At 41.5% G+C, this 24323-nt stretch overlaps 1 protein-coding gene across 2 annotated transcripts in view; it reads right to left on the reverse strand.

The window, feature by feature from the left end:
- CTNNBIP1 (catenin beta interacting protein 1) overlaps nt 1-20406 on the reverse strand; it is a 32530-nt gene extending 12124 nt beyond the window's left edge. The window contains exons 1-4 of one of the 2 annotated variants that reach the window (XM_061347935.1): nt 20248-20406; nt 4011-4096; nt 1135-1256; nt 552-642 (exon numbers count right to left, since the gene is read on the reverse strand). In XM_061347935.1, the coding sequence (XP_061203919.1) occupies nt 552-642; nt 1135-1230 (187 nt within the window). In that variant the 5' untranslated portion in view covers nt 1231-1256; nt 4011-4096; nt 20248-20406. Of the gene's footprint in view, nt 1-551; nt 643-1134; nt 1257-4010; nt 4097-14564; nt 14716-20247 lie in introns of those variants that run through there. The other variant, XM_061347936.1, reaches the window with a different exon arrangement.
- Between the last annotated feature and the right edge of the window lie 3917 nt (nt 20407-24323).

Genomic DNA, 24323 nt, shown 5'->3' on the forward strand with positions numbered 1-24323 from the left:
CCCAGTTTGAAGCCTACAAAGAACATGTTTGCCACCTCCAGTCTTGTTTCTAAGCACAGATGTCCAGTTTAAGAATAAAACATGAAATTTAGATGAAAGTCATCTTATGCAAAGGGATCCACACTGAATACAGCAAGATGCATGCAGAACTAGAGGACCTATGTATACCTGAATTTAACTTCACCTATAGCAAAAAGTCAACCAGGTTAAACATTATTTCTACTTAATGAATTACATAGAGTAGGAAGCTATATACATGCATTGAGCTCATGGGACTTTGGCCATCAATGTTAGGAGTTATCATGGAGAATAAGATGTTTAACAATGCTCTTCATCCCAATGAAATCTTAGGTATAGCAAAGAGTGATTTTACCTGTTGAACAGTACACCGTAGTTCTCTTCCAAAGATTATAGCAGGCAATACTCCAGATCACAGGATGGGTTTAAGTATGTGGCATATCATTGCAGAAATACAGGAACCTCAATTTGGTATTTTCTGAGACTGTTCTCACAGATTAAGTAAACACAAGGCAAACAAATCCAGTACTCACCCTGATCAATTGAGTGTTGAGGAAGCTGGCTAAGTTGGCTATTCACTACACCCGCATATGTGCGCAAGAACTCCTCTTCACTAGCAGTGAGCTGGAAAGGTACAGAGAGTCAGTCAGCGAAAAGGAAAATGAAGAAAGACTGAAGATACCTCCCACTTCCCAACAAGAAATGTCAGAATTGCCTCTATTCTATTCTTCAACAGTTTAACCAACTGCTATTTGTGCAAGCTATATCATCAGCAAGGACACAGCAGCAAAGTGGTACATTATGCGTTCATGAAGAGATTCACAGTTGCCTTACAACAGTTGCTTTATTTTGCTGGTGTTCCGATAATGAAAAGCTCTGCTATATATAGAGAAATGAATGGAAGCTCGGATTTAGTTTATGGCATCACAAGCCTCATGGTATTTAAGCAAACCGAAACTGTGTTTAACTGCAGATAATGGTTAAATCAATGATGGCTTAAACAATTCAACGATAAAACCAGACCATCACCTGCTCTTTTCAGTAAGCACTATGGAAGTTACTACAAAACTGTCTGGAAAGCTACAAAATCTGAATGGCTATGAAGGTGCATCTTACATTTGATCCCATCTTCCTCAGCATGAGTAGGACTCGCACTTTCTGCTGAATATACATCTCCTCCGGACTCTTTCCGGGGACGCCCTCACGGTTCATTCCCCTCCTGCCAGCTCCTGGATTTCCTGAAGGGAGAAGATCAGAAAAGGACAAACTACAGTAGGTAACGGGGCATAACAGGAATAAGAGGCAAAGCTTAACTGCCAAAGTGCCCATTTTTCACCACTGGGCAGAGCACTTAATAGCCTGGAGAATTAAGGAATCACATGCTTCATCAGAGGAACCCTTAAAAATGTTAACAGCTAAATTGGGCCTTACATATGGAACTCAAAGAAGCCGATGTTCGCATCCCTACGAGCTCACTGTCTGTTGTTACACCTACTCTGTGCAAGTAGAAGAAGATAATTCTAACAACTACATGAAAGAAGCACCCTGAGAGGAGCCTGTGGTTTTGGGTTTTTCCCATAAATAAGCACAACCAGCATGAGAACAGGATGGCTGAATGCCCAGATATCAAGACTGCAACAGCTAAATAAATGCTGATAGAATCAAATAAGTCTTTCTCCTCTTTTTTTCTTTTTATATCACATAAAAAAGGTCACTGCACTTTTGTAGAAGTTGCTAAAATGGATTAAGTGGTTTTGGAGAGAAAGAAGAGCTGAGAGGAGCAGGGACGGAGTACTTTATCATCCTTCTTGTATCACTGAAAAGATGAAGTTTTGGTTTTCATTTTAATAGAAAGTAATTACATTATGACATAAACAGACTATGCTATCTAAATTCTATAGCACAGAATACGATTACACTCTGCTGTCTGAGCATCTGGTTAATTATTTAAGTTCTACAATAAGGTGTTTACCAAGGCAAAATAAAAAAGTTCAGGCATTCTCTTCAGCTACTATGGAAAACCAGTATGGAACATGTTCATTTAAGTTAAAAACAGTAAAAAACCTAGCTTCAAATTCAGAAAATAATGGTGCTTCAAATGATCCATTAGTACAGCAGTGTAACAAACTGAATTCACCTCTTAGAAGTAATGTGTGTTGGCAGAAATGCAACCCTGCTGAGGAATCTGCTGATGGAGGTATAAGCCAGCCACCCTTCCACCATGCACAGCTCAGAGAAGTGGCTCCAGAAAAGGTCTCCTATTAGTTTTCATTCACAGACCTGCTCCTATATTAAGCTATAAATCTGCTTTCCTGAACCTCAGTAAGGTAAATAAGGAATACACTACATGAGGCATGCTTAGTGAAGACTATCACAGTAGGCTCAAACACACTCATGTTACCCATGTAATATTTTCCTGTAGTCATTAACAACCTCTCCCCTCACTTTATTTTCATTATTACTTTTAAAGGAAAGTCATATGGGTGTGGAAACAGTTTAAAATTACACATAGGCCCTCCTGAGTGAGTCACAAGTAATGCAAACTTCAGTAGCAGCTGCTGGGATAGGCTTTGCCACCCACATTACTTAGCATGAAGATAACAGAAGCAAGAAGTGGAGAAAGATGTATCACCAGTCCTCCTCAAGTAAGTTTCCAGTGGGAAGATCTGAATTATGCTGATTTGCTACAGATGGCTCTGCTTGGAAACTTGCAGCCTGTAAATGTGCAAGGTGGTCATATTATTTTTGCTACGATCAGCAAACTGCTTTCTGAAGGGGGAATAAAACGATCCCATATTTTTGTGCAGTGTCAACTCAAATAAGTGGACTGGATTATGTTACTAAGCATATACTCCACAGTGCAATTTACTGAGTGCTATTGACAAGTGATGTTAATAGTAAGAACAAAATAAGACAGCAAGCAAGAGATTAAAGTTACGTGCATCCGGTGAGTGAAAAAGCAATAAATGTCTATCAAGATTCCAAGTTAAGTCTGAAAGGTCTGACAGGTTCTTAATATTATACTTTTTCCCTTAATTTAATTTCTCTATATAGTGCCTTGAAGAGGGTAAGTGCTGCACTAGTAGCCAAAGAAACCAGTTTAGACAAGAAAAAGCACAACAGCAAAAACCATGAAATTTGATAATTCACCTATTATTCAAAAATGGAACAAATTATACGGGCTATCTATCAATAGGTGGCACCAAACACAAGCACCAAGAAAATGCCATGGCTACCCCATGCCAGCATTCGTACACAGCTATTACAAGAGATTTGTAGTTTATACATGCCATTATTCATTGTTTCCCATCAGAATAGTCTTCCTGTTTATTAATCCTATTAATAATCCCATCTAGCCTGGTTCTTCTAAAGCAGCTGAGATGGATTTATCATTATTTAACAGGAAGGCTAAAAATACTAAAGCCTGCCCATTCAGCAAATGCTTCACAAAGTGAGTAAGCAACTAACTTTGGAGGGGAAAAAGTCTTCAATACAGCTCAAGAGCTATCAAAATATATGTGTAAAGAGGTTAATTTAGGATTACAGAGCAACAGCACTTCGCTCTTCATTCACTTCACAATTATTCTGGCCAACAGCCTCAGCTACCACAGCTTTCCCTACTTGGTGACATTAAAGTAGAAAGACAAAATTCTTAAGACAGTACAGAGACCCCAGCATGAAAAGCTTCAATGTATCTCTGCTCCTTTTACATAAAACCTGGTTTAGGATGATACCGCCACCCATCACTAACTTTCCAAGGCTACCCTATGCCCAGGAGACAGCACAGTCCCCCTTGACAAATGAAGGACTGAGAAATCTTATCAAAGAACTTATCGATTTTGCCTTCTCAAGACAGCAACATGTATACACTATATATGATGAAATGTGAATTAAGCAGTATTTCCCTAACCCTACAATTCTTACTGGCACATAGATGAATCATTCTTCCCCCACCCCCAACCAATAAACTGTCCATTTCCCTACTGACATACCTGCTTCTAAAAACCACAGCAGATCAGATAAGCCCCGTGTTCAGTCCTGATTAATGATCCCAGCTGGAAGAAACGAGGAAACTGCCCTGTGAAAACAAATGAGCAAAGCGTTACAGAAACACACAAAGCTGCAACCCAGAAAGACCCTTCTTCATTCAATCCGCTTTGATTCACAGTCTCCTTTAGAGCAGGGTCTAGCCACAATTCATTACACTGGAGGCTTGTCTGGACTTTGCAGACCCTTTTTACTTTTAAAGAATAAGTTTTTTAGAGGTTAAGTCATTCTTCATCTGCAAGATTTACACCCTGACCATACCAATGACATCCCCAATCGCTTGAGAACTGAATGCAGTCAAGCTTTGCATTCTTTACAAAGCTTTCAGCATAAAACCCCACTCCCTGGAAAAAGGAGTAAATGTTGTGACATGTAATGTCTTCTAGTACAAAATAATTCAAAAGATAGGCGCAGCTCACCAAAGATTTGAGGCAAACGAGGCAGAAATGTAAAGCATGCTGAGTTTGACCAAAATTGCTGGTTTCAACTATGCGTATGTTATCTGAAGACAGCAATTACCAAGCCTGGCACTTGAAAGCTGGGTTGGAAAACCCTTTGTGCCGAATCTTTCAGACCAATCTCACTGTTCAGTCCCCAATAGCTAAAAGGTATAGACTTCATCTGGTTTAGACTCATTTCAGAACATACTTCACAACTGACACTGGGTATCAGGGCAAGGTAAGAATTCCTAACTCTTCCTATTCATCACATGAGCCTCTAAGACAAGCAGCCCCATCTCACAAATGAAGTAACAGTTCCAACCCTCTGGAATGTGCAATGAAATACCAAGTGCCTGCTACTTAGGACAGCATCACAGCTAGAACCATATCATTAATAGTCTAAGTTGCTGTACTTAATTGTTTCTGATTAGGGAATATATATATATAGACACATACACCTGCATCATTTGTTAATGAAGTCCAGCTGAAATTTACTAAACATCCTCTCGACTGGGTCAACAAGAGACGGTAGATACAGACTAACACAATTTCTTTCATGGCTGTTTATCGCCCTATGCAGATGTCATTACTAGCAGGGAAACAAGACAGGAGTAGCTGGAGCTACTCAGCTGTTCTGTACATAGGTTCATCAGAGAAATGCTGAATCCAAAATACCCGCTGGCTTCACCCATAGGCACTCTACAGTGTCTCTTACTAACAAGTGCTGGAAGCAGCTGAGCTTTATCAGTGGCTTAAAGGCATCATTTCACCTCTCCAGGGGGGAAAAACCTGCCTACTCTGGAAGGAATTATTTAAGCCCTACCCCACTAATTGGTTCCCACTGTTCTTGCCCTCTAAACATGCAATGTAGACCCAAGAAAAATCATCTACAGCACTGACATCAGGACCATTTGCAGTAACTAATTGCTGTTCTCATTTCTATGGACTTCAAAGACACCAACCACCACCACCACTGTACAAATACCACACAACTGCATGAACTCCTTCCTAACAAAAAGGACCAGGGCATGGGAAGTATCCACTTCTGAGATGCATTTCTGTCCTACTGACAGTTAAAAGTCCCCATGCATACCCCAAATTGCAAATAGAAGCAATCTATGCAGTTATTATATTTAACACCAAATACAAAGGAAAACGGGAAGATCAAATGTTTTCCTAACACTGCGAATTCAGAGGGATCCAGCTGAGAACTGAACCAGCCACCACAAGCCATTTTCCAGCCAGAAGGCTTCTACCAGGGACAATTCCACTCCCAAGCAAAGCCTAGTCCCTCTACAAGGCAGCAGCAGCACTCAGAACACTCTTTGTCCCACCCATGTGGTTGCCTCCAGCTCAGCCCTCCTCACCACTGCTACAGCAAATCCATGGGTAGAACATCAAGCTTGCACACCAGCGCTTCTCTGCTTAACCATAGGGCACATCCTCTGAGTAACAAGTGCCTCTGCTGCTAAAAGCTTCAAAAAATGACTGGAGTAAATACATAAATAATCAGGTTTCATTACTTTTTCGTAAAAGTAGAAGAGCAAAATCAGAGCTGGTGGCCAGGCCAAAGCCACACAAAGGTTCTCCTACCAACTTGAACCTAAACAGGTTCACACTTCCCACATTTTCAACTACACATCGACATTTCCACATTCATCTCTAACAAATCCCAAGAAATAATATCTAAAAATATTTTGCAACTGTCTATTTTGGGGTGGGAGGGAAGAGGTGCAAAATATGAGAAACAGTTCAGCAAGACAGCTGAGGAGCAGCTAAATCACAACTAGCACAAGTTCTGCTCGGTCTTAGACTTAGACTGCTCAGTCACAGGCAGTTCTGTGGCTGCCCCATCCCTGGCAGTGCTCAAGGCCAGGTTGGACACAGGGGCTTGGAGCAAGCTGCTCTAGTGGAAGGGGTCCCTATCCGTGGCAGGGGCTGGAACTGGATGAGCTTTAAGGCCCCTTCCAACACAAGAATCCAAATAGACCCATGACACAATGATCCATCCTTAAAGCATTTTCCAGGTCAGATAATTGCTTGCTTCACTTGCAATCACCAGCTCTGAATTCTGCTCCTTTCCTCACCTATATCCAGATTCTATTTCGGCAAGGTCAGAATGCTGTTTATCTTATGTTCAGATCCAGTTCTTGTCTCAGTCTCAACCATTGGTGACTGCTTTGGTTAGTCTATAAACACTGCAGGGCTCAGGTCACTTCAGTTATCACTTCATCCTCACACAAGCCTCACCACACATCCTCACCACACCAACCAGCACTTCCACCATGGAAAGCAACATTCAGATTTCCCCCTGGTCATGAGGTCCTGTCACAGCTTAACTCATACCATGTGCTCGCACGAGGAGGGTAAAAAATAACTAGAGACTTTTCAACCTAAGTGCCACTAAAATACAACAACATAAAAACTTTTCTCAAACTTACAATCAAAACTCTTCTCGTCCCAATGGGCTTGAATTCCCAGCCAGGATTTAAATTAGTCTAAGCACAAAGCCTGCAGTTTCAAATCCATCCTTAACCTTCTTTCCTAAGTAATTCTACTTCATTATAAGGGTTCATATTTAGGTCAGACATTGCTACAAAGATTATATTTTAACATACAGAAAAACTTAAAGCAGTGAAGTAATATTAGCGAGGTCAGAGATGTCCACATTTGAGATGGAAAAAGGTCAAAGCCTTAACTTTAGGATCTATCACTTAAGAGATCAAGCTGCTTCCCCAAACATGGCTCAGTTAATTGAAAGCTAAAATGTAAGGCACACAAATTGAAAAGAAACATTTAAACTGAAGGACAGTAGACTTAGTTTGGATATAAAGCAGAAACTCTTCCCTGTGAGGGTGCTGAGGCGCTGGCACAGGGTGCCCAGAGAAGCTGTGGCTGCCCCATCCCTGGCAGTGCTCAAGGCCAGGTTGGACACAGGGGCTTGGAGCAAGCTGCTCCAGTGGAAGGGGTCCCTGCCCGTGGCAGGGGCTGGAACTGGGTGAGCTTTAAGGTCCCTTCCAACAGAAACCAGGCTGGGATTCGGTGATATGTTTTTAAAGTGTAACTGAATTACAACAGCATAAGGAAACTGAACCAGCATCAGGATGCAACACGCCAAGTGCAGGATGCTGCAGTTGATGTCAGCTGATGAGCAAAGATAAAAACAAATTCTGCACATCCCACATACATCACAAACAAACTTTTACCAACAGCACTAATGAACCCAGTGTTTCTAGTTAAAACACAGTTAATTAATGCACCTGTTCTTGCCAGGTGTATTATATTGCATACGAGAAAAAACATTCCCTGAAAGGGAACATTTCAACTTGTATTTTTCAGCACAAAACACCACACAGGGAGACAGAAAACCAAGAACCACCATGTACTGGACTGAAGGGATCCCTACAGCTTTAACAGACCTAACTGGAAAGCTGTTCATCCAGAAGAACAAGTAGCCAAAGCCACTCAAAAGCCCAGTTACACGTTCACTAAGCATAGAAATACCTGAGTCTCAGTTGAATTTCTGGTAATCATCACCAGCACTAAAGGAAGAGATGCCAAAGGCTGATGAAACCATACAGAATACCCTGTTCTCTCAGGTCTGGAACTGGTCTCTCCAGGTAAGGATAAGGCAGATGTGCAAAGCCAACAGGAAAGTTAGGGCTGCCAACACCTTATCTATTTGGTAGCTCAGCATGGTTCTACTCTGCAATGCCATTATTCAACTCCTTTCTCATGAAAAAGCCTATTCTGTGCATCTCAAAAGCTGTGCTTTTTGACTGAAATGATCACGTTCTTCACTAAACTGTATTAAGAGACTAAATCCTGCAAGCTTGTCCTGCTGCATCCCACACGCTGCAAATGGACATAACTGGGTCACCTAATTTTCCCTGTTTGGCAGGAATAAGAAATTAAATTTAGTTCTCATTAATTTTTAATATGATTCACAAGACAGAATTATAAATGAGGAAGATCTATGTATTACAGCCGAAACAGCCAGCCCAGCCTTACCAAAGCAGTAAATTTGAGTTTAAAAACATTCCCTCCCTTTCCCAAGCAGTAAACTTGGGAAGCTGGTCAGTAAACAAATGGGAAAGCTGTCCTGTCCTACAGCACTTGGTGCCCCTGCGGCTGCAGAAGGGCTGGTGAGGATCACAGGAATGCCTTCTGCTTTGCAAGGCCCAACATGTGGACTGGGCAGAGCCAAGCATGCCTCACATTCCCATCCCCATCCCTGTTTGTCTGCTTACCAACCCATCTCCTTAGCTGCAGAAAGAGTATGTGAAATCCTGTCCTCTTGGAACAGAAAATGGAAGTACCACCTTCATGCAAAACACTGCAGACTGAAATTACTTTCTAGCAAGGTTTTAAGTTATTTTGGTTCCAAAACCACATCAACACTGACAAACCAAAGTAGAACGGGATGAAGTATTTTTACCTTTTCCACTAGCATTAAGAGATGCTTCCCTACCTCTCCATACTGTTCTGGTCCTGAAAATTTCATCATGAAAATTCAATATAATCCTTCCTAAAAACCAATCTAAAAGACCATACCATCTTTCTCTTCAATTATTGACCCTGGATACAACAGTATGTAATGAAAAAATACTGCTTTGGCAGTCATCTCCCCTCCCCTTTGTTTTCCTGATTCAATTTAGAACATTGGCTAATGTGTTTTGACATTAAAGAAAACCCAGACAGGATAAATCTCTGCTCAGACTCAGTTTACCTCATCTGTTTCACACGCAGATGGAAACAACTCCTAAGGAAACTCAAGTTCACCAGCAAGAACTCTTCTGACTGAATGCTTTCAGCAGAGGAGGCTTACAACACACCACAACTGAAATGACAGATTTGTAACTATGTATTTACTTCACTTCCACCTATACTTTTATGAATTCAAAACCTGGAAGAGCTCCTCTGCTGGACAATGCCACAGATGGGTTCATTATAAGGAGCTTCTAAATTACTCTGACTCCCCCGCATCATCCCTTTAAAACAAAGCAACAAAACCCTCAAAACCCAACAAAACCCACAAAAATGCCACATCCCAGGAGAAGAAGAAGAAAAGACACATTAAAAAATAGTATGTTTGTGCATTTTGCATAAGGGAAACTACTTAAGCATCCCACTGAATGTTAAAGACATGCTTATTTAATGCAATGAGAGAACAACACAAGCTTTTCTTCCTTCAGATTACATACTCCCAACACTCTGTATCAGTGAAATTCCTAACACCCCCATTTTACTGGTATGGGGAAAAAAACAAAGGGAAGCTGAGGAATTCACACAGTGTAAATTAAGGGGGGAAGGAGTAAGATGTCAGTAAATGTAATATTTTACATATTCAATCTTAATAATTTGGGGTACTTCGGGCAGCCATCTGGCAAGCTCTTTAAAATCTAAGTCACAGCTGACTACCACTTTAATATCTTGTATCATTTCCAGTTATAGCCAAAAGAAATCCAACAGGAGTTAGTCCAGCTTCCTTTTTTTTTCCCCTTTAATCTGCCTAGTTCTATATGAGGCAGCTAAAAACCTCAATTAATGGGATAGGATTATAAAAGCTCAGATAAGGAGTTATGGTGAATAAAACCAATCGCTGCAGGTTTCCTTTGCACTACACAAATGGAGTTAACAGCCAGCATGAAAACGTCCCTTTGACTCTATGATATCATTATTCAAGGTTAAGCTATTAGCCTCCACAGTTACATTATTGAGTACTTCAGTGGTTAAAGCACGGTCATACTGGGAAGCTTGTAAGTGCAAGGGGATGCTGCACCTTTAAGCCTTGTTAATTTTCAAATGATACTACAGAGAACAGCCAGAGCCCTCAAAACCTTCCAGGCTGGAGCCTGAATCCTGAAGGCAGGAACCAGAGCCTGCAAAATCCTGCTGCAAAGTTTCCTCTAATTCAGTCTGACTCATGACCTCCAGTCACAGGCAGCTGGAGACTGGATTAATTCCCATCTCCAGAGAGATATGACAATGAAGAATTCTTCACAGCTACCCATTTATAGGTGAAGAGTAAGAGCCGAACTATTAAACCACTGATTTTTTCCTTTGTTTCCATATTCAGTGCTGCCTTTCAGCTGACTTGAGAATGTGAACCTCAGGGTGGGATTTTGGTGCATTTACAGCAGGAATTCCAGTGATAGGTTCACATCTCTTACATGTTAGATTTAGATTGTTAACAAAAGGAGTACAGTCCTTCCTCTTGAGGAGGGTCAGGAAACAGCCCCAAACTTGCCACTTAGACATAAAAATCTATAAAAACAAACAAAGGGTGTTTTTTTTCCAGTGCTGGATCACCTTTCAGAGCTTCAAAGAGGCCTTAAAAAGCAGTAATGAAGTGCATTAAAAAAAGATTCCCAATATATTAAAACAGTTCTTAAGCTACCTGTAAAAAAAAACCACCCAAATCCTACCATTATAATCACAATTTTTATGCCTTCTGACCTTCAGGCACACACAAACCAGTTTTGTTTGGGGTTTGGTTTTTTTTGCTGTACCACAGCAGCAGCCTCTCAAAGGAAAGACATCTACCACATCTCAGAGTTAAAAGAGGCAGCAAAGGTTTTCAGGTAGTTCATGTCAGTCAGCTTGAAGGCGCTGAAATTAGATGTAGCAACAGCTATAAAACCTTAAAAAAAGACTTTCATTTCACAAAAGGTACTCACACTTCAAAGCTGAATTTGTCAGAAAACCTTCAAACAGTGACAACAATGAACTACAGCAGTTTATACACAAATTCTATCCCAGTCAAAGAAACGATTCTAGAAGAGACTACAACAGAATAATGTTACTTTACTCAAGATGGTCCTCAGGAGCTGGACTGATGAGTGCTGCTCTCGTCCCGGTCACCAGGATCTTTCAAGGAAGCTCATGCACCTCTTTCCCTATTTATAATAAAGCCACAAATCTAACCAGGAAAGCAGGCACTAATGATAGATAGCCAATGGTTTTAATACCAGGTAACCCACATGAAAGAATTACAGCTGTAAAATGAGGTGTTACGCATCCCTCAGCAAAACAGAAGTGTACGGCAATGCTTTCTGTGATATTCTATAAATATCTTTTCAGAAGCAAACATAAACTTGAGGTGCTTTTACTTGTTCTTCAGAAATGAGCTCTATTTTCATAGTTTGATTTGAACTTGAAGAGTAAACCAGTGAAAAAATGGAGCAACAGTAAGGGTTATTTTATCACCAGCTTACAAGAATCAAAGCCTTTTCAATATACCTATCCCATTTTATATGGTATGTTACACGCATTGTACAAACATGTACCTATATAACACCTCCACCTATGTAGTATCATATTTTTGGACTATTAATTATTGACATCAATGACAGAGCCTCCTGCAGCACGTCTGTTCTATGATCATTTCAGAAACTGAAGCAAGGCCAATGCACAAACATGCAAGAGGAAGATCGAGACCATTAATTGTGGTCACTTCGTCTTCTTGTGATGTCAATCAGCTTTATGATCATGTTTTTTCAAAGAAGCTCTGCAAGAAGTGGTAACGCTGGGCCATAATCCCCTGAAGATTTACAGATTATCAGCATTAACAGGGTTTTACTGGAGATTGCCATTTATATTACAGAAACCGAACTCAACAGGCTAAAAAACAACTTAACACATTGGACATAAACACCCTACACTCATGAAGCATCAACACTGATAAAAATTAGCTGACTGTAGAAGCAAGAAATTGGCTCAGTCTTCATAATGAACCTAAAATAAGCCTACCATGCCCACACAACAGAGTACAAGGTCAAAACTGATGAAAGTACGTGGATATGCCCAAGGTGCAGGATGTTTTTTCTGCTGCCTTCAGTAATTCTCAAGCAGCTTGAAATGGAACAGAAAGATGCATGGACAAGCAGAAACCCAGAATTACCAGCAGCAGTAATGGAGAAGCACATCAACGTTTGGTATGTTTCCAACTAAATAGTTTCATTAATACTATTAATGAAATAGTATTTCATCTGTATTCAGGATTTTGAAATTAACCCGTTTTGATATTAAACTACATCTATAGTGCAAAATCTGATGTTTCAATCAACTTTAACAGGGCAAGAGACACTATTAACCTATCATAAACCATTACAGAACAGAAAATCCAAAATCCAAACAGGCAGAATTCCAGTAAGTATCTGCAAGTTGTTAAGACAACAATAACATTCAATTTAAACTCAAAAGCAAGCAGCAAAAGCCTCCAAAAGCCCAGCAGCTCCATACTTGGGGCCTGTGATCTAGTGACCAACTTCTCAGCAGCTCAAGCACACTGCATTGTTCCATTTATCCAGAGGTGGCAGAGCAATGCCTACCAAAAGGACTTCTTTCCACTATGCCACTCACTGGAGCACCATCACATATACCTTTACAAAGCTCTCCTTGGTACTCATCAGCACGGTATCTTTCTACAGATGCCTGACATATTAGACACAGCTTTCAATTTAAAACGTGATCTACGCTGCCCTGTAATTTATCCTGACATCTGAACATCATTAATGTCAGATTACATGCATTTTACACTGGAAATGCCTACAGATCTTTTATACTTGAGAGATTATGGCTAGCTAAGGGTTTTTAAGCAATTAAAACGTGAGCTGTTATTAGGCTGGTGACTACTTAGCATTTTAATGTTTTGCAATACTGTATCAAAGTAGAGTGTTAGGACCAGAGACTCTTAGATTAATAGTTCTTGACTACCAAAATTGCCCAACCACTGGACAACAACATGAAATATTGTTCTGGCCTATACATCAATAAAATTTGCAGTACATGTGATACATACATCCCTTGTGACACCTACTTATCTTGCCTCTTTAGGCAAACAGTAATAAGAATTCTCCTGGGCTAGTTTGCCCAAGGATGCTCTGCATAAGCAAGAACGCAGAGAAGTGGGTTTGGGTTTGAATCAATGTATGGTTTAGTTTTCAAACCATTTGAAGAGGTATTTTATTAACAGCTCTTGCTGAAAGTTGAACTAAGAATTACTGGCTATTTGTCTAATATATTCCTTGATCATCTTTTCTGCACTAACCACAACTCAAACCCTTCTGATTTGTCAGCATCACTAATACTACAGAGGCAAGAGGCCCCTGCTCCTAGGACCTTCTCCTACTATCCAAGTAGTATCCAAGGCTACTACTCCTTGGGAACTTTCCTCAACAGCACTTCACAAACTGGTCCTAAATAGCTGTTTTAATCACATGTGCAAAACGATGCCAGCTCCTCTCTTCAATGAAGGACTTATTAAAACCAAAAAGCACAAGAAGTGTTGGTACTTTTTTTAGGTCATCAGCCAAGATCATGCTGCAAAGATATCTGATGGGGACAGGAGGAAGGAAAAAGAAATCCTTGTCAGTTTTAAGAGAAGACCTTTAATGTTCACAAGTTTAAAACAAATTCCTAATTACACGCCAGTTTTACCACAGATATTTTGATTTACCAGAGATTTTTTTTGTTAAAGTGGGATTACAGGGAAGGAAATCTTGCCTTCAAGAGGCTTCCTATTTCTCAGGAAAAGGGATGCAATTTCCTTCCTCCCTAACCACAATTCGGAATGTTACCTTAATTATATTAGCCTTGAACTGTGACATAAACCTGTACGAGGTCATTAGTTTGACAGCAGAAATCTCCCCTTAGCACTATTGTACAAACACATACACATGGCCCAGAGGGCAAGAAACTACCTAAGACAGGGAATTTTTAGGGGTTATATCAAGTCCCAGTCAGTGCTGGGACTCATTCATCTCAGAGTATGCTGAAAACTGGAAGAATCACAGGCAAGACTGTGATTCAGCACACACACGTTAAAGGCAACCAAGCTGAGCTGCATGGAAAACCATGTGGAATTGTGTGGCAAGTTTGATTTATTCAGAGATCAACACTAATGAAGTTAAATACTTAAAACTGATTGTTTCAAGACCTCCTATATACACAAAATTGGATGCATTTACAGGAAAAATGGCAATTACTCCCCTAAGAATGGGAGCATCATGCAGATGAAACAATATGTATTTTGATTAAATAAAGCCCAATATATACCAATAACAACAAGGGGTGTTAAGCCCAGAGACCATCAACAACGCTCAGCACAAGGCTGATCCATCCACAAGTTAGAACTACTGCAGGAGTCCAGACCACTTCAGAAAGTTTCCATGAGCAGGACTGCATGCAATCACCACCAACTGAAGGCAGAATGGAAAGAGAATTACTGGGGCTGCAGACAGATTTCTGCACTTCCCAAACCATGAGTACATTTACAGTACAACTTTATTGTATTTCGTTTCTCAACAAAACAGATTTTATAGTAGTTAGGTCACAAAGTGCAGCTACCAGGAAAAGAACAATGAAATGGGCATACTAAAAACAAGGTGCCAAAACTGTATTTCCCCTCCATGCCTAAGTACACATACAGAAAGTTATTTTATGTTTAAAACAGTTTGTAAGAGGTAGAGAACTATGACTCATGACAGCAAAACCTTAAGAAACCCATTGCAACCAGTTTTATGTCATAGTGAAAGGTTTATTTTGCAGAGTTCCCTGAAGCTGCTGACCAAATTTTCAGTGATAGAAGTTCTGTTTAAAAATCCTGATGTTTCTGACCTTTGAAGTTTGGCAACCTTTCACAAATCCCACGTAAACCAATGAGTATTATTTGGCATCTACAGACATTCCTGAAAAAGGCAACTAAGCAGATCTGAATGCTCCTATTTTTCTCCATTTGGCTTCAACTCTTAAGGCTACCTATATTTTAAGTGTGCTATGGCTGATCATTTTTGCATAAACATTCAGTTAACTGTGTTTACCTTGAAGTCTGATATTGCCTCCCCTAACCAACCAAGGAAGCTGTCAGTTTTCCATATAAAATCCAGCATACTCAAACTTAGGAAACTGTTAAAATTACATTAGTTTGGCGACAGGCACCAAAGATCACCACAATTACACGAACCCCTTCCATCAGTAGATTACCTTCAACTCTTTCAGTATTTCTGCTGCTTATTTACAGAAACTCTGCTGCCAAAATGTAGGTCACACTTCCTTTAAGGCAACACGGTTTAATACATACGTACTTATTTAAAGCTCAATGAAATTAATTAAAAGCTCCTCACTGACTTCAATGCGTATTGAATCAGGACCTGGATGAGTTCAGAGGCAAACCAATTACACTTTAATTAAACATCTTCACATTCTTGTGAAGCAGTCAACTAATTTTATAGAAGGATAAACTGAGTCAGAAAGTTTCACAGCTTGGTCATGATCATAAACAGAGTTCTCTAGTGGAAGGTGTCCATGCCTGTGACAGGGGTCTGGAGCTAGATGATCTTTAAGGTGCCTTCCAAGCCAAGCCATTCCATGATTCTACGACTGATTACATAAGTTGCTTCTGTGTTTGTTATCTACCTTTGTAATATAGAGAAAATAGACTTTCTGAAATTCTTGGTCTGCATATTGCAGCAAATAAAATCAGAGCATCCCGAGACAAACGCAATGGCTGTACCAATCTATGGGCTCCCCAGTCAGCAGCTGATTTGAGCCAGTCACAGGAATTCCAATAATGCAAAGAGTTTAAATGTTTAGGGTTTTCTTCATGGCAGTTTATGTCCGGATGAGATTTTTATGCTGGAGAGGGACAGGGGAGTGGGTGTGGGGGTTTGTTTGCTTTTAAAATAGCATTAATAACTACGATATATCTATCTTCTTCTATTTTTTAAATAGGCTTGGCAGATTTGATATTCTATAAAACCTTGAAAACACAGATTAATACCCAAGAAGTCTGATTACACTTCCTAAATTCAGACTGACATTTAAACCATCCATGAGCACTAGCACATTCTGTCACAGCACCAGTAGGCAGCAGAAACAAGCAATTACCTTTCCTCTTCTTTTTCCCTTACATAATGCTTTCCCAACACCAAGTCTGAAAATAAACACTAGAGTCAGAAGTGTTCTCCTTATTCAATTACCAGCTAACGTTTTTGGCTTGTTTTGCTGATCTTTGGTTTCTTCTCACCTATTAACACTCCGCCGTGTTGCCCATTCTGGTCTATCTGCTCTCCTATGCCAACTGAAGTTCATGGACAGGCCATGGCTCTTTAAAGGGAAAAAGAACTGTAAGTCTCATCCATTCTCACAGATGTAACAGCAGCAGCAACTAAATTAAATGAAGTTTGGTTGTACAAAGTTTTTAGTAATTTAAAACCTATTTATATATCATTTCAGTCACATACTCAGAAGGATGTGGAGTAGGTGACAAAATGTTTTCATTGCAAAACCTGACTTTTTGGTGTAAATCAGCATCAAAACATAAACATCTTCTGGGACTATTCACATACTTGTTGGCATGCTATAGCTTTAGTGGTATTGAATTCGTAGATATTATACTGGTGGTTCATTAATAGATACTATACTACATCATACTGGTGGGATACTCTATAAGTACCACGCTGGTAGTTTAAATGAAGAGTATGATTGCCCATCTTTACCATCGTGGCTATTAACATGCTTGGAAACATAACAGAAAAAGTAATTTACTCTCACTTTCTGGAAATGGGATTATAACCACCTTCTAGAACACCAACATTTGGTGTATTCATTAGGATTACAACTTTTCCAATTAAAACCCATAACATCAGGTTCAAACCCTTCTACACTGTGTACCCAGTGCTTTTGCAGCTGCATTTCAGCAAGAAATCCTACCCGATGACAGCCTGCAATAAAAAGAAATGTAGTTTTGCATCTGCAAGTATAGAAATATTTCTGAATATAGCAAATCCTTCTTCTCTAGGAAAAGCTCTACTGGAAGTTTCTCCAAGCATATTCTGCAACAGCCTCCAAAAGCCTCTCTGCATGCACAGCACTTGGACATATTATTGATGCTTAGAACTAGGTCAGATCCTCAGGAAGGATGCTTTGTAGTCAACAAACTTATAAATTGAGTACTTACTAAAAATCATAAATGTTTATGTTAGTTACAGACAACAAACATTCTGGAGAAGAAAAAACTCATATTAAACTACTAAAAATAGATCCACTTCACACAAGTTGTTTCCTAGGCAGAGCATCAACTTTTAACATCAGATTCACTGTACCAGCCACATTCAGATGTGTAATAAAGCTTTAATTTGCCCATATGCAATTGCAGGATGCTTTTAGCAATAGATGTCTATCACAGTCAATGCCTGCAATTACAAAACCTAGGTTTTGTTCCAGCTCATTTCTGGTTCTACTCAAAAAATGACACAAATTGTTTTGGAACCTCTCTCTCCTCTTGCAAAGTAAACTGCTCTAAAACCCTAGATGGGGAAGGAGGAAAAAGGCAGAGGATGGACAGGAGTAGAAACATTAGAGCATGTATCAATAGGACAAGGGGGAATGGCTTTAACCTGCCAGAGGGGAGACTGAGCTGAGCTCTTAGGCAGAAGCTCTTCCCTGTGAGGGTGCTGAGGCACTGGAACAGGGTGCCAAGAGAAGCTGTGGCTGCCCCATCCCTGGCAGTGTTCAAGGCCAGGTTGGACACAGGGGCTTGGAGCAAGCTGCACTAGTGGAAAGGGTCCCTGCCCATGGCAAGGGGTTGGAATCGGATGAGTTTTAATGGTCCCTTCCAACCAAAACCATTCAATGATTTATAAAACTGATACAACTATAGATTCCCCATAAAACTGGAATTCAGAACATGGTTTCTGCACAGTCCTAATACTCACCATTACTATGTTGTATCGTCTGGTGAAATGTATGAGTATCAACCAATTCCTATTATGACAACAGGCAGAAGCTTCAATTCTTACTGTGAGCAAATCTTCTTTCCCCACAGTCCTACACCTCTTGTGCAGCACATGGAGCTTCTGTACTCAACTGCAACCAGGCATTCAGGCAAAGGACAACCAGGGTCCCTCCAGCACCTATTTATTACAATGACTTATCAGGCTATGGGAAGATTTTCCTGGTGAAGATTTCAGTATCTTCCCACTTGGATATCAAAGAGTCCTGCACTTTTTTATGTCCTCTATAACCTGTCGTAACTATGGTCACAATGCTTAAAACAAACTAAGAGAACAACTGCTGCTTTGAAGCGATTTTGGGCGAGCTGTAAAACTTCAGCCAACCAATTCTCAGTTAACTTGCTCAAAACAGCCTTCGCTCTTGCATTCATTCAATCCCATGTGCTTCCTTGCAGACTTACACTGTTCTGATGCATGCATCAACTAAGAGCAAGCAAACCCATTTAACAATCAACACTTGTAGAACATGCTGAAGCAACGGGGTTATTTCTACCAAGATGCCAGAAGCACAGTAAGATGACGCTTATTCAGCTAATGGCAGAGGAGCAACTCCAGTGTACCTGAAGTACACCTGCCACCATCTGCCAGCCGAATCTGTCAAGGGAAACAACAGCTTTTGGACTGATAAGAAAATAGGCTTGCATTTAAAAATAGTGATGTACTGCTTTCTGTATGCCCCCCCACCTTGAATACCTGCAGGTACGAAATGAATCCCCTGAAGTACATCATCCAGCCTCACTTTTCACTGTTTAGGTAGCATTTCTCCTTCAGCAAGCTATTTCAGACCATACATCAGCTCCAAAAATACTGGGGGCAAAAGACATTGACAGCTTGCAAGATCAGCAGCCAACCAAAACTATTCATAAAATCTTAACTTTGTAAATGTATTTAAATATTATGGTCTTAAAATACTCCATGGACATGCTTACCACCATGCTGTAGCCAACTCAGATCAGAAAACCCAACAAGCATACCTATCTTGCCTCCAATGCCTGTTGCTTTTAGAGTCTGGTGGTTTTTTCTAAACCACCACATCTGCAGAATGTCTTGCTCTCGTCTCGCAGAGCATCAAAGCAGATTTTGTTCAATGTGCCAAGATGAAGAACAGTCAAATAAAAGATGATATACACCAGAGCAAAGCATTCTCTTCTTGAGGAGAAGGCAAATTCAAGTCTGAAAGTCAAAAGTACCCTGATAAATTACATCTGGATGTTAAGCAGGAACTAGGATCATCTCTGGTCTACTTCTGGAGTACCAATGTATTCTATTTGGAAAATGATGCTGTTCCTCTCTCCTGTATCTTTTCGAGAGAAACCTAACTATAGTGTGCCAACAAATGCTGTCCCTCTTTACACTAAACCATGGAGCCCTGCTTCAGAGGCTCTAGAAGCACAGCTTTTAGCCAAGGTGGGGATTACCCCCAGTGAAGCCCTCTGCTCAATACCGGCCGAGATGCATTTCTCGCACGCAGCACCACACACTTTCCGTACCACAACCCAGTGCTGCCCTGAGCCGGGGCGTCCCGATATTGTGTTTTATTGCCTGCGGACGTGACACCTGCCCTCCCGACGGCTCCAGCGCACCTTAAGCAGCTTTAACGTGGGGATGACTTCACCTGCCACAAAAATGCAGCCATTGCTGGGGTGGGACACGGCTGCCGTGGAGCAGGGTGCCACATGACGTAAGAGATGATGCCAGAAAATTAACCAGACACCTCCTGTACCTGTGCTGCGAGGTCACGGCCTGCCAGCGACCACGGCCGACGGGCCCCGGGGAGGTCAGGGGCCGCGGCCCCGACCCGTACAGCGGAGGGGCCTCGAGAGCCGGCCCCGGCGGGGCGGCAGAGGACAGGCGGGGAGGCCCGGGGCCGGCGGAGCGGCGCCCCGGCCAGGGCGAGCGCCTTTGTTCCCGGCTGGGTGCCGCGCACAAAGGGCAGCCGCACTCACCTGCGTGCGGGGCCGGGGCCGGCCCCGGCGGTCCTGCGGCACGGGCGGCGGCAGCAGCCGGGCGCTCTGAACGCGGGCGGGCGAGCGAGCGGAGCGGAGCGGCCGCCTCCTCCGTCGTGACTCACCGCGGCGGCCCGAGGCGGGACGGAGGGCGGGCGGGCGGAGGGAGGGAAGGAGGTGCCTGGGCGGCTCCAGGGGAGGGATCCGCCGCGTCCCGGCGCCCAGGGCAGCGGCAGCACCACAGGCACCACCCGCCGCCGGCCGGGAGGAAGGGGCGGGGCGGTGGCTCCCGGGGAGGCGGTAACTCAGCGCCAAGGGGCGGGGCCAGGCGGGGAAGGGGCGGGGCCTGCACGCAGTCCTTAGACGCCGAGGGGCCGGGCGTGCCGAGCCCAGGCGAGAGCCCGGTGCCATCCAGGGTGCTGGCGGGGGGCACGCAGCCCCGTTCCGGTGCTAGCCATGCGCTTACCTGAAGAACCATCCCTTGGATCGGGCTCTGAGTGACGCTCACGCTCCCCCTCCAGCCGTCCTGGTCCACGGGCAAGGCCAGGGAGTGCAACCGCTCCTGTAGTGCCGTGTGTGATAAATCACAGCATCGTTAACAGGGTTACACCTCCACTTTGCAATGATAATATGCTAAGAAAGTTAAAGAGACTGCGAAATCCAGTGCATCTTAACTCAGACTAAGTCAGCAAACACTGAAAATACCATCTTGTGAGGACCCCCAACTAGGTTGAGTGTCCATCTGGGCATTCAAGCACGCTAATCCTTCCCCTAGGTAGCCTGAAGCAGAGTAAAGTTAGAGCAAACATAGAGAGGAATTAAGAAAATGAAGCCAGCAAAGGTCCATCACCCCCTGCTCCATCACTTACCTGCATTTTGGTTTCCCAACTAGGCTTAACAGTTAACAGTGCTCAGTAACAGTGCATTGGTGGGTGAGCAAGGCAGGTATAAAATTCCTGAAGATAAAAACGCTTTGTGTACTGTTATTTAGTAAAATGCATCTGTTTTCCACTCAGTATTTAACTTAATTGCATAAAACAAGTCACAGTAATGCAGTAGGTGGCACTTCCTTTAACAGCTTGCTGCTTAATGACATCAAAGCTGTGTGCCACTGAAATCCACACCCCACTGCCAGCTAATGAGGGTCTTAACATGAAAGCCTCTGCAAAGAGCAAACCCAAGCTGCCAACAGGAACAGGAATGGTGCAAATGTGCTGGGATCCGAGATCACTAGCACATACCCACAGCACAGCAGGCAGTAATGATTATTAATTATTTAAGAAAAGAACATCAGAGCACAAGCAGAAGCTGAAAAAAAATATGCAGAAGTGTTGCTCTGGGATCCTCCAGTTGGATTACTGTTAATTAGCACAGTACATGAGTCTGAGGGAAAGATCTAAAAGCATCTTATGCTAGTAGGAACATATAATTAAGCCAGCATTCGCATCTTTGCAATAGTATGAGTTTTCTTACTGATAACATCATGGGCAAAACTCCATTTTATGACTAAATACTGTCTAGTTCTTCTGCTCTCATTTAGCTGTCTGCACAGCAGTGTGATGCAATCTTACACAGCATCAATTTAACATCCTGCATTTATTTAGAAAGGGGTTTAGCAGAGAGAGATATTAAAAGCTTCCTTTCTCAAAACACTGAGTCTAAATCAACTTCTGCCTCAGCATAGTCTGGTACATGAAGTTTACCAAGATGTTTAGCCATCAATCAAGATAACATCTGGCCGTTACAGCAGTCACTTGTACCATTGTAAGACGTGATGGATGTGCAAGAGACCTCATAATTCCTAGTTCCACAACTGATCTAGAATATTGTTTGTGCCTCATGGGATGCACAGACCTTCACAAAATAAACAGAAGATACAAGTGCACTGCACTTGATCAAATCTACTCTCTTACTAATACACTACTTGCCTCAACCACAAAATGGGAAGAATACAGCTTATCAGCCGGGGAATGTTAGCAAGCATAATTCTCTAAAGGTTTAGTCTTTCTAAGGTTTTTACAAATATTGCATAAAGATTGGGTATTATTTTACACAAGTTTACCAGATTAAATGGATTTTTCTTTTCAATCTTCTGTTTATTGAGGCTGCTGGCTGTTCTAGTAAGCCAAAACTTCCAAAACCTCCTCTGAAATCACTGCTTCACTTACAAAAGTTCTCTCAACTCACTTGTCCTTCTCTGATCCCCAATTCTTTACCAGCTCTGAAATTCATGTAGGATTCCTCCACAGTACAGCTGCTTCCATTCTCCAAGTCCCTCTCTATATTTGTTGGCATCTCTCTCTCATTAAGGGCCTCCAGCCACATCTGCAGGCAGAGGCTCTGCTTTCATTATCCATCTGATTTAACTGCTCTCAATGAAAACTCTTTCCCTGGAAGATGCGTTTGGTACCCAATGAGGGAAGTGGTTCTAGTTTGGAATCTTTTATGTTTCAGACTTAGCCTGACAATTCCAATCTATCAAAATGACGCTTTTATGCCAAAACAGCACAGCGTTGCCTGAAAATTAAATTCAGTTCAACCAACAGACTCTTTGCATACTTGGCACTACAATAAATGATGGAGGGTTAAGAGAGCCAGCTGAAATTTCCATGACTGTTGGTGAGCACAACTTGCACAGATTACAAAGCATAGTAGAACAGTAAAGCTGCCTTAGTTATGATATTTAGTGTTTCTACAGACTGTGCAGTGAGGAGGTATGCAGAGATATTTTAGAGGGACGGACAAAAAAGCTCTTTAGTGTAAAAAAAAAGGCTATGACAATCTCTTTTTTGTTAATCCAAGCTTAGTTATGCAGTAACAAACCTTCTGAGCTGCAGATTTTATTCAAAACCAGAAGTGCTCCTAGATTAAATTTGGTATTAATGAAGTTGCAAAGCACAAGCTTTTACAACAGCATTACAGAACTTCATTTCAATCTCCACCTTACAGGGATATTAACTGGACAATCAAAAGAAAAGCTATTTACCCAGACATTAGCACTTCTGTCCACAGGATCTGCAGGTGGTTCTGTCTGATGGTTTCCAGTACATCTGCGATTATTACTGACCCAGTTTTGGAGGTATGTTGAGACATGATCCTAAACATTATCAAGCAGGACACTATTCTGATAGCAAGACAAAAAGAGATGTCCAGGATTAGAGCTTGTTTTAAAAATAAATGTGCCATTAAGTATATAATTATTAGCACATTACTGTGTTAAATTACAGCAGTTATTTCAGTGCATGATACCGCAATGCCTTAACATTATGTCTGTATTTCCTCTTTAAAGACCTTATTTTAGAGACAAGTTATGCTGAAACGTTCTTATTTATCCTGTCAGATAGTGTCAGATACTTTAGGTCCCCTTTTCAGATGCTGTGAACATCAGGGCATCATCCACTTGACTGAGATAGGAAGGTCAGATGCTTAAGAGTTATGGGAGAGAAATCTTGGGCAACATAAACTCCAGCAACTCTCCCCACTCCCTCACAGGCACAAAACCCCATTGAAGTTAAAATCCCTACAACCTCACAGCAAGACAAGGTGTCAAATTTTCCATGACTCCTAAAGAAAAATTCCACTATGAGCACTTCTGTTCCTCTCTCTTGGGTAGCTAAGCTAAGACACAATTGAAATAAGAGTCTGTTTCCCTAATAGAAAAGACTTCTCCAGAACCCAGCAATAATTTAAAAATGATGGAAGTTGTGAAACTAAAAGATGCCTGCAGGCTGGCTTTGCTTTCTTTACAATGCAAAAAACTCTATTTGTCCTTATATAGGAAGTGAATGGCCCTACTGGAAACAAAACCAAATGGTTCTATTTTAATTTGCTTACCATTTCAGCCACTAATGATACAGCCTTAAATGCCTGGTCAGCAGGGAATCATTAGTAGAGACTTCTGTATCAAAATGAACTTGATTTTAACAGGCAGGGTAACATGATGAACTAAGGGATCTCTTAAGATATCTTGTATTTTTCCTTTAAGACAGAGATAACTTGCTACTTTCCATTCAAGATCAAAGCAGGGAAATAATACAAGGAGACAAAGACAGAAGAAGAGAGACAGAGCATCTGAA

Source organism: Neopsephotus bourkii, unplaced genomic scaffold (genome assembly GCF_033783945.1).
Source record: "Neopsephotus bourkii isolate Nb327-2 ecotype Australia unplaced genomic scaffold, CSIRO-AGI_Nbou_v1 NB_333, whole genome shotgun sequence".
NCBI lineage: Eukaryota > Metazoa > Chordata > Aves > Psittaciformes > Psittacidae > Neopsephotus > Neopsephotus bourkii.